Raw genomic sequence first — 11577 nt, 5'->3', positions numbered from 1 at the left:
TTTACTTTAAATCCCACGCAATATAATTTTTGCCAGACTTTTAAGGACTGACAGCCTGAGTTGCCCTTCTCTTTTACTTCGTCTTTTTTGGCATTCAATAAAAATGAATGATCAGAGACCGTTTGCCTAACCTTTGGTGGCCTATGGTATTTATGTATCCTTTATTTTACCAGGAAGGTCCCATTGAGATAAAAATCTCTTCTTCTAGGAAGTCCTGGCTAAGATGACTGTACCAAAAGTTTCACATAAACACACAACACAAAATACACATTAAAATAATAAAGTATATGTGTTCGTAACAACATATGAGGGTGACAGTGAGTACATGATGAGGGGATTTTATTATTATTTTATATTGTAATTCAGACTAATGGTATGATTCATATCATAATCATAATACGAAGCAATCTTGAGGGTTATGTTCATTAAGTCATTTCACATTTTACCTGGTAATAAATATATATTTAAAAATAATAATTAAAAAAATCACATGAAGGTTACATGCATGTTTGGATATCAGACTTGGTTTTGTTCTAAAAGTAACTTTAAAAGAATAAAAATACAATAACATGCTAAATATATAAAAAAACAAAAAGAGTCCAAAATATGTTTTTATAAACGAACAGTCCCAAAGAGATACATAGTACATATTCATTTGAAGTGTCACAAATGGTGCCTCGTACCTTAAAAAAAATAAAATAAATGTAAACATGTGAAACGATGATATGTCACATGGGACAGTCTATACTGAAAACTATAAAGTCCCATCATGACGTCACTGGGTAGGTTAAAGTGGGGGCTGGAGTGTCAAAACTAACAAACAGGCTGTTTCTCGGTGGGGGAAGGGAAGCTGGTGAACGCCGAAAACACTTCGCAAACATTTTAATAGTGCAAGACAATAAACCAAACTCTTTTAACCCAGCGATATTGATATAGTAATCCTCAGAAGTCGGGAGGTGAGTGTAAATGCGAATGTTAATCAATTGAATCAGTGAAACAGCTGCGGCGTTTTGTGATCTGTTAGCCAACTTGACAAGAGCAAAACCTGTTGTCGTATACTATGGTCGCGTGGCAAAAGCTACTGAATAATTACTTATTTATTCGTAAGAGAGCAAATAGTCGTTAGTTTAGAAAAGATTTGTACCTTTGTCACTAACAAGCTAATAGCGAGATTATTATTAAACAAACATTGTTGCAGTAGTAACTAGTACGTTGTCCATTTGCTAATTTGTACTATACTGCCTTTTTGAGTTTACAAGTCTGTGCAAAAAACTGTCTCTGTCTACAAGAAATCTGCATGCCAGATGTTTAAACTTTTGTTTATATCTTTAGGGAAGTAGCTGTGATGTTAATACATTTTTTTTAACATTTCCCATATATTGTGAGTTGTTGCTGCTAATCCGTAATGATCCCAACATCGTCCACGACATCACTCAACATGCACCTTTCTTTAACTTTACGCGTAAAATAAAGAAAATTGCTATGTCTGATTCCTGACGAATTGTTCTTAAGAGTCGACTCCAATCAATGAATTGTTTAAACCAGTTCACAAAACGGTCCGAACATTTCATTTACAAATCAGACCGAATTGACCTTTAAATGAACTGTTCAAATGAACCGATTCGCAAAAATGAGTCGGACTTAACATGACTGGAAGACTATCGTGATGCACGTGGGCGTGGCTTACAGTACGCAGCCAATAGCGTTTCAGTGGGCGTGTACGTAACCCTTTCTATTATTACTCAATGTGTTTTACGATGTCAAGCTTTCATTTAAACAGCTAGCGACGTTACTTAGTAGATAAACAGAGGCGCTCACTATAAACCATTTACCAGGTAAGGAAGGCAAACGTATCGACATACGAGCGAGATATTACGTTGAAATCTGCGTCTTGTGCCGGTGTTGTCATTTACAGGATATGATTATTTAAACAAAGGACAGTGTAAATAGTGCAAGAGTTACCGTGGAAACCTGATTACCCCCGTTGCTCAGATCTGACTGTTACAAGTTTTATTTGTAGTCAGTCTAATTGATAATGAAACAAACTCATTGTGATTTAAGAAGACTATAGGCTGTGTACTAAACACTGAGTATTTACATGCACTCAATTCTGACCGCAAACCTATTACAATGTAACTTAGTCATATTTGTTTGAAAAATCCACTTACACAAAATTTGGATAATGTTTAGACCTGGCTGTATGGCATTTGTTATTGGATCACCTGAGACAGATGTCCATTCTCATTGTAAATGAGATGAGTTTCTGACCTTAGGAAATGAAATGCGCTCAACTTCCCTGTCCCCTATGTAAAGTACAAGTAAATAATTGAAAGTGTGTGACAAGTTACACCCCAAAGTTTAATATTCAGTGTTAGTAGTTCATACTGAACTCGAGCAGTAATAATTATGATGGTCTTGGTTAGCGTTCTTGACTTCTGTGATCCTGTTGCATGGAGCTGGAGAGAAACTGAGTGTCTTTATCTGACCTTTTGATCTAGTGTCAGGGCATGTCCCTTATTAATAACCTTCTCACAGGGCAACACATGTGAGCACAGCGGCCTACTGTACACTAGCCAGACAGTGTAGGTTTATCCACACGCTGTTTTTGTTGAGTATGATTTGAGTAATTTAATTGTTCTGAAGCAACTTCAGTTGCTTGGTGGCTTCAGTTTTTAACCTTTACAACAGAATTAAGCTCTTTGTCATGCCTCGTGTCAGCACTAGGTCCAACTTAAACCTGTTTGAAAGTTGATTTAAAGCTGCTGTTTGGCTTAAACATTGACTGAACACTGATATGTTGAAGCTTTGTGTTTGGTTTCACTCTAGTGCTACTGAAATCTATTGAGTGTTTGTGTAATGCTAAAGTCAACATGGAAGCAGTAGTGACTGTATTTACTTTTTTAAGTTTCTAGTGTTATTTTGCATCTATATGGAGTTGTACCTGATGTGTTAAACCAAAAGCATCTAGTGTGATCTGATCTCAAGTGGGCAGGCAAGATAGATCAGTGTTTATACCTGGTTTGTTTATTTATTTTATTTAATAATACTTTTATTAAAATGCATAATTAATAAAATATCTGTCTGTCTCTATCTATCTGTCTGTTTTTCCTTGTCTGTCTACCTGTCTGTCTGGATCTATCTGTCTATCTATCTGTCTGTTTTTCCTTGTCTGTCTGTCTACCTGTCTGTCTGGATCTATCTGTCTATCTATCTGTCTGTTTTTCCTTGTCTGTCTACCTGTCTGTCTGGATCTATCTGTCTATCTATCTGTCTGTTTTTCCTTGTCTGTCTGTCTACCTGTCTGTCTGGATCTATCTGTCTGTCTCTCGCTCTATCTATTTATCTATCTGTCTGTCTGATTGTATCTATCTATCTGTCTCTCTTGGTCTATATGTCTGTCTGTCTCGGTCTATCTATATGTCTCTCTCAAGTCTACATCTGTCTGTCTGTATCTATCTTTCTGTATGTATTTTTCTATCTGTTTGTTTGTCTCGGTCTATCTGTCTGTTTCTCTAGGTCTATATGTCTATCTGTATCTATCCATCTATTAATGCCCCTTTTCTCCCAACACAACGAGGATATTTCCTGTACAGTATGAGTGTGAGACAGCTGTAGAGGTAGACTTAGAAACAGACCCTTACAGGCAGGTGCAGGGAAACAGTTAGAACATGTCAGAGGACAATCAGATAAAGTGTCTTATTCACTCAAACATCTGCACAAAGTGTAATTCAGCCATACACTCGGTATTCAAAGCACAGATCGTAGACTCAGAGCTCTTTTAAGGTGAAACGGACCATTTGTTTCTCATGCATGCAATTGTCTGTTGTTTAGCCCAAAAAGGATAAATTCATGAATTATGGATTTTGCCATCAAAGTAACTGTTACTCCAATGTGACCAATTTATTGGTGAAAAGATTTCAAAAATTGTACCACATGCAATTGTGGCTTTTTAATAGTAACCTCTTGTTTTGTTCTCTCCACAGGAAAGGGATATGGCTCAGGAGACCAATCAGACCCAAGTGCTTTGTTCTAATGGTTGTGGGTTTTATGGGAACCCACGTAATAACGGCATGTGCTCGGTCTGCTACAAAGACTCCTTACAGCGGCAGAACAACAGTGGCAGATCCAGTGATCCAGGTGAGTTAGAAGTCTCACAAAAATAACTCCTTTTCAACTATTCTGTCTTAGCAAGTAGCCTACTGTTTTACTTTTACATGTGTAAAAATACAATGGTATTTGATCATGTCAGGCAGTGGCATCAGTTCAACAAAAGCTAAGTAATGGCAAACACTGATAACATCATCAACTCTTACTCCCTCTACATGACAGTGCCACATATTTTCTTTCATTCCTGACCCTATACATGCTGCTGCTGCAGCAGCCATCCTCAAATATCACAACAAGAAGTACTTCTACACATATTGAAGCCAATTGAAATGCATGAAATTTAAATTTATGCAAAGATATTGCTATAGCGGAGAGGAAAAACAACCAAAATGCTGTTGACGAGAACACTTATCTTATAAAAAAGACAAGTGCTAAATAGATATATATATTTTTTTTACATTATACAGTAAAAGCCTTCTCTTACTTTTGATCAATTTAATGCATCCTTGATGAATAAACGGGTTAATTTCTTTAAAAAAATATATATAAACCATTTTACTCGTCCTGAACTTTTGAACTGCAGTGTGTCTATCGCTAACTGAGATTTTGTTCTAATTACTGGCACTCAACACAACATTGAGTCTCATAATAGTCTTACGTGTGTGTGTGTGTGTGTGTTGTGTGTGTGTGTGTGTGTGTGTGTGTGTTATGCAACACTGCCCACAGTGAAATATCACTGGACCAAAATCCTGCTTATCTACATCAAAAAGGTTTTGATAAGCTGTAATTTCATTATCCTCTATAGCAGAGGTCCCCAACCCCCGGGCCGCGGACCGGTACCGGTCCGTGGGACATTTGGTACCGGGCCTCACAGAAAGAATATATAACTTAACATATTTTCCGGACTATAAATCGTTCCGGAGTATATGTCGCATCAGTAAAAAAATGCGTCATGAAGAAGAAAAAACATAATATAGCCTAAGTCGCACTGGACTATAAGTCGCATTAATTTAGAAATGTAGCCTATTTCACAAAAAAAAATATATTAAAAAAAAAGAATAATAATAATTGTTCGGATGGGACTGTTCACCCTTACGGACGTGCAGCGCTCTGAAAGCGGCACAAAAAGACTGCTTTAAAACTTTCACAGAGACCTCAGACAGAAAGCAAAAAGCCTGTCTTTAAATTGTATTTCGTTTTGTATTAATTGTATCTTAATTTTAATCAATGTTTCATCACCCAATTGCCAGGATTTAATAAGAAGTAGGCCTAAATATAATAGAAAATATTTTATCAGGACACGGAGGCGCGGTGCGCGTGAACTGGAGCTGATCTCATAAATTAACCGAAATTCAGCATATAAGGTAGCCTACTTGCCTCACAGACCTGAGACATAGAAAGCTTGAAATGTCTAATTTTAAACAGAACAATTCAAAACAAAAGAAAACTGACTGTTCTCTGCTTATGTAATTCGTATATGTGCATTTCTCTCTGGCGCGTTCACTAGGCATACTGCGAAGATCGAGTCAGCATTGTCAACTTCATCTTTGCACAGAAAACACTTGTTTAAACAATTAAAATGTCTCCTGCTATATTTTACATATTCATAATCATTCATTTTGGTTCTTAAAATCGGTTCTTTGTGACAGCTTTTAGGTACTTTATTGGCAGCGCCACCCTTACATCGCATCAGCACCGTAAACATGGAGATTTTTTTTTCTTTTGGGGGGCTTTTTGTTTGTGTTCAGGCTTTCTCAGTTGTCTTTAGGCGCGATATTACGAGTACCCTGCTAATAAAAATGCAAGTAAGCCTACACATTGGATTCACGTTTATTATTATATTTAATTGTTTTTTATATATTTTTTTATATTTTGTTGTATTTATCCGCCGCACCTTAAAGGCCGGTCCGTGGAAATATTGTCTGATATTAAACCGGTCCGTGGCGCAAAAAAGGTTGGGGACCGCTGCTCTATAGCATTTAACCTTCATTCAGGAATGCAATGCCACTGAAAACTTGTAAGTTATTCCGTCATGCCTGGTTGGGACACAGTGTCATACTGAAACGTGTTCTTAAAAAAACAAATCCTCACATAAGGAGAAGTTAAAATGGAAGTGTTGACATTTTGGGTTTCCTGCTCTTTCATTGCCTGCAGTGTCTTCCAGCTTAAGCAGTAAAGGAGAATCTATGACTGTACAATCGACGTCACAGCATGAACAAAACAGGTACAACATCTTCCTCTTTTCCACCCCTCCAACATTTCTCATAGCAGTTGTGTAATTGTTGTAATTGCATAGGATCTAGTTTATTTGTGAAACTTTTATATCAGAAGGGCTATTATATCAAAAGCTTGTTTTCAGCCCTGTGTATCATTCTGCTCTACCATTTTATATGGGTTCCTACGCAGTATGGAAGAGTATGGAAAATGTGGAATTTGGTTTTATTATTTTCCAGGTGGATAAGCATGGAAAATATTTGTGTTTCCAGACTATCAACCCTATTCAGTTTACTAAAATGTAAAATTAAGAATTTATAAAAAAAAAAAATAAAAAAAAATCATACAACCAAAGTGTTTTCATGGCAAAAATTTTGTGATCCTTTTGTGATTGTCGAACACAATTGAATAAATTCAAGGCACACTTTTATTATGCAAAGCTCTTTGTCTTGTACCATAAGCGAGTCTCTTTTGAACTTCACTAAATGAATGTGCGTGTGTCACTCAAACCAGCAACAGATAAAGGAACGAACAATCATCTAAATCAGACTGTACTCTGGTGATCATTCAACATCAAACCATGATTACAGTATCAAACCGATGTGAGGTGAATATATGCCGTTTATAAAAGTGTTTTATGTTTTGGTTACACTTTATTTTAGGTATCATTTTAAGTACTGAGTAATAATAATTAACTACATGTACTTACTATCGGGTTAGGAATGGGGGTTGGTTTAGGGTTAATTGCATGTAATTATGCTTAATTTATAGTTATTACTACAGTAACTATATGTAACGTGTAAAGATGACACTGTAAAATAAAATGTTGCCTGGGTTTCTTCTCATCATGCAAGCGCATGTTATCACTTCGAGAAAATCTATGGAAAAAAAAAACCCCAGGGAAAATAAGAATATTTACTGATGACTGTCCTATATACCAAATTTAATGCTGAAAAGAATGCTGTATGAACCAACAAATATGGGCTGAAAAACCTTTGAGTGTGGAAAAGTATGGAATTTTGAAATGGAAAATGTGTAGGAAGTTTGAAAGCCTGTATATAACAAAATATATATTTGTATGGTTATCAGTGGGCAGTTCTAAGGTTTTGATTCTTTTGTTAAACTCTGGTATTACATATTGCATAACGTGAAGCTGTTTTTGCCCTGATGCCAGACTTGCTCATTTATAAATAGTCTTATTTATTCATTTTCTGTCCATCAAGTTCCAATTAAATGAGTACCATTTATTTGTAATGTATTCAATTAACAGGATTATCCACAAATAGGCATTACAACATGGTTATTAAAATATTTTCTCATTTAAATTCCAGCTGCGATATAAAATTATTCATCCTGTGACATAAGGTTTTGGTCATAGCACCACTCCCACATGTTTTTACACTGTATGATGTATTTTCACTTATATAACATAATCTTTTCTCATCATCATCCTCTCCAGTCAGTGTTTCTCAACAACAACAGCAGCAGCAGTAGCAGCAGTTACACATAAAGACGGTGCTTCAGTAGCAGCTCAATCAGGCCTGAAAATGCCAGGTACCTTCCCTTTTTCACTTTGACCCGTTTATTATGTCATCCACCGCTCCAAAACCAGACACTGAACAGATTACTATGGCACAGAAAGAGACAAAAGCTCTCCAAAATTCCATAGAAACAGCCAGACATCATCTTTCAAATGCATCTGATTGTTTGCTTTGAGACAAGGCTACATCGTCTTTTTTTCAGGTGTACATTTCTTTGTCTACTGATCATAAGACTCTTGTTTGTTACTTAATTAGGTAGAGTTGTTTATTAGAGAGATTAATGATGAATGTAACTAAATAACAGAGCACACTGGTTTACCAAACTTAACTTTTGCCAGCAAACTAATGCTAGTTGAGTAGTTTCTTTTACATATGGGCTTGTCCACATTTGAAATTGTTCATCCAGGGTCGTTCATCAACATTGAACTGACTTGAGCTGAATAATGGCACCACTGTGAGAAAAAGAAAGTATACCCTAATTTTAAGACCTGCCAAGGACCAGTTTTTTTATTTATTATTATGTCCTGATACGTAAAACCATAGAATTCAAAAGGGTGTACTTTCTTTTTCACACGACTGTAGCTCAATTAAACTTGTTTCATAATAGATGAACTTTGCAACATCAACACAGTTATTTAACTGAATTGAAAAAAAATAAATAAATATATGAATCAGAACATAGCAGTCATCAAGTTTAGTACATCATGAATAAATATTATGTAAAACAAAACAAAAAACATTATTTAACCCAGGGTTAGATTGGTGTGTACTCAGGGTTCCCACACCTTGGTTAACTTCAAATTCAAGGACTTTCCAGGTCCAATACCCTCAAATTCAAGGACTTAATGTGGGGACACATTTGTTGTGTTCAACAACAAACGTTGAGGTACCATCATAGTTTCATGAGCGCGTGAACGTCATGGCAACATACAACACAAAGTAGGCTACCTCATGCAGGAAACACTTAAAGTAAGTAACGCGTAAATGCGCTTAACTAGTGTAAATCAAGCAAGCTAGTATGCATAGGCCATGAAGTGTTGGCGAAATAACACTGAATATGGAATTTTTTCCAGAAAACTTATTGCACAAAATAAATTCAAGCACTTTCAAGGACCTGTCTCTATGTATGTTTATTTTCAAAAAATGTCTAGGGCCTTGAAAACATTTTTTCAGATTCACAAACTTTCAAGGATTTCAAGGACCCGTGGGAACCCTGTGTTAAAAGTCTTTGAGTTTATGGACCCTTCATGCAGATTCTTTAGGGAAAATGACTGTGTATTTGTTTGTATAGAAGTATCGTGCAGTAAACTGGCGAGAAACATTCAGGAATCCACCACGGAAAAGCTGCTTACGGCAGGTAGCTCTTCACTGGAGGATGGCACATCGAGAGGAAAGAGAAAGTTAGAAGAGACTTCTGAACCCACAGAAGCAGTGTCCAGTAAGTACAGAGTTCATTGATTCCTGCTTGCCATAACTTCCTAGTTATGAGAACGCGTTCTGATCAGTAATATCTGAGGAAAAGTTTCATTTCTAAAACTTTGCCACCTGTATTAAACTCTTAACAGCCTCAGAATTAGATGTCTCAGAGCAGACCTCAGATGTGCCAGAGCAATCCAAACCCAAGAAGAACCGCTGCTTCACTTGCCGCAAGAAAGTGGGGCTCACAGGTATGCAAAATTATATACTATACATTATTGATTTATATGTATACTCTATAAATTAATACTCTATTCTGATTGGCTGGAAGGTGTGCATTAAAACCGTTTGATGCATAGGTAGTTCCAGTTGGTTTAAGCACCGTTGAAGTGCACACGCACATATGTCACTCGCACACAGAACCGAGATATCGCTGCGCGCAAACTTTTGAAACCTTCAGCTTGACCATTAATAGAACGATGCTTCTCTCTCTCTCTCTCTCTCTCTCTCTCTCTCTCTCTCTCTCTCTCTCTCTCTCTCTCTCTCTCTCTCTCTCTCTCTCTCTCTCTCTCTCTCTCTCTCTCTCTCTCTCTCTCTCTCTCTCTCTCTCTCTCTCTCTCAATAATAATAATTTACATAAACGCTATAATTCATTAATTTAAATGAAGGTAATCTTACCACTCCATCTCTGTGTCTGATTCAGAACTGGCAGGATGCTACATCTAACTGATGAATATAACACATTTTTTACCTTATGGTCAAATATTGCGCTGCAAACGTCAATAACAGCTTTAACTTGTCAATGCTGGCAAATGACCATAGTATAAGAGAAATAATCCATAGCTAGCTGTGCATTAAACGATTTGAATGCACTCCCTTTGGCGTTGAGTGGTTCTTTGCCTCCACATTGTGCATTAAAATCGTTTGATGCACAACTAGCCGTGGATTATCCTTTACATATACACACAGGCTTTGGTACAAAACATTGTGAGTTACCTAAATGCTTTGCTGAGATATTATTATTATTATTATTATTTAAAAATATATATATATTTTTTCCTTTTCCTGTATAAAGGTCTGTTAGTTAGTTAATTAAAGTTAGGTAATCTAACTTTTGTTTCTATCTAACAGGCTTTGACTGCCGGTGTGGACAGGTGTTTTGCAGCATACACCGATACTCAGATGTTCACAACTGTAGCTTTGATTACAAGGCTGATGCAGCTGAGAAAATAAGGAAAGAAAACCCGCTTGTCGTTGGGGAGAAAATCAAGAAGATTTGAGCTGAAGATTGCAGAGATTTTTTTTTTTATTACTTTTTTTTTTACCCTCTTTTCCCCACAAACATCCTTCACAAGATCTTGAATTGTGCATGCTACAATGAAACATTTACGCAAATTTGTTTTGTCCCTTTGTTTCATTTTACACCTCAAATTTATTTACTTACAAAATATGTTGGTATGTAAAGCGCAAAATATTTATATAATTAAAGTAATTTAATTTGCATTACTAAATGGGTTTAAGTTCTCATGTTAAGACGACTTTTCGGGGGCTATGTATTTCTGGTGGTGAACAAAGCTTGCATGTTAAAACCATTGCCGGAATGTGTCTTTAATTTTAATTTTCGTTTTTCTCAAAAAGGATCGTAAGCAAGAAAATGAGACGATTTACTTAATATAAAAGAATACATGTTTTTAATATACAAGTTATGTGCGTGACTGCGATCTCTGGTTTAACAGATTTTTTTGCACTTCATTACAGACTGTGATTTACATTTTTCCTATAGTTCATTTATTCGAGCGAGTGAAAGTTGCGAGTGATATTATTTATGTTTGTGAATACACTGTGTTCATGTTGAATAAAGTTTTACACGTCACACTGTAGCAAGGGCTTTAGTGAATCAATTTAGCTTAGTATACATGCCCTGTTTTGTTTAATTACATTAAATGACATACATCTGTGTTAACTGTTAGTTTTAAAAGTTATTGTAAGACTGTTGCTTAAACTGCTGAAAAATCTTGCCTTTGGTTTTACGCTGCAGTGGTTTGCACATTGTGTAATATTTCCGTTTGGTTTCTGACATTACGTTGAATATAATCATTACTACATCTGTGATTTCATTAGTAGCAATAGTACATCTTGTCAGATGTAGATTATAAAACTTTTTTATAAAAGAAAAACAAACCCAGCATACGGAAAGGCTGAAACCATCTGCCAAAAAGTGTTTTAGTCTGAATGACTGGAGTAGAAAAGTGTGAAACATGACAAATTGTAATGTACTTGCCTTGCGAATGCTGTATTG

At 36.1% G+C, this 11577-nt stretch overlaps 1 protein-coding gene across 3 annotated transcripts; it reads left to right on the top strand.

The window, feature by feature from the left end:
- Window positions 1–784: 784 nt before the first annotated feature.
- zfand6 (zinc finger, AN1-type domain 6) lies at window positions 785–11158 on the top strand. Of its 3 annotated transcripts, none has more exons than XM_084405580.1 (7): window positions 785–956; window positions 3984–4137; window positions 6262–6331; window positions 7781–7875; window positions 9157–9300; window positions 9428–9529; window positions 10410–11158. In XM_084405580.1, exons 2-7 carry the CDS (start codon window positions 3993–3995, stop codon window positions 10556–10558), a joined length of 705 nt encoding a protein of 234 aa, XP_084261706.1. In that variant the 5' UTR covers window positions 785–956; window positions 3984–3992; the 3' UTR covers window positions 10559–11158. The 3 variants fall into 3 exon arrangements, with proteins under 3 accessions (XP_084261706.1, XP_084261704.1, XP_084261705.1); XM_084405578.1 differs by having other exon boundaries at window positions 9154–9300; XM_084405579.1 differs by lacking the exon at window positions 785–956 and adding an exon at window positions 1714–1835 and having other exon boundaries at window positions 9154–9300.
- Window positions 11159–11577: the final 419 nt, after the last annotated feature.

Source organism: Rutilus rutilus, assembly GCF_951802725.1.
Source record: "Rutilus rutilus genome assembly, chromosome: 3".
NCBI classification, from domain to species: domain Eukaryota; kingdom Metazoa; phylum Chordata; class Actinopteri; order Cypriniformes; family Leuciscidae; genus Rutilus; species Rutilus rutilus.
Note: the sequence above shows the minus strand (reverse complement) of the source record. Positions and strands in the feature narration are given on the sequence as shown.

Bases quoted from the DNA above. Each gene is read 5' to 3' on its own strand.
- zfand6 (XM_084405578.1), top strand. From the start codon at position 3,993: ATGGCTCAGGAGACCAATCAGACCCAAGTGCTTTGTTCTAATGGTTGT. The intron at 7,876-9,153 runs GTACCTTCCCTT...TTGTTTGTATAG, and splicing joins ATCAGGCCTGAAAATGCCAG to AAGTATCGTGCAGTAAACTG. The intron at 9,530-10,409 runs GTATGCAAAATT...TCTATCTAACAG, and splicing joins CAAGAAAGTGGGGCTCACAG to GCTTTGACTGCCGGTGTGGA.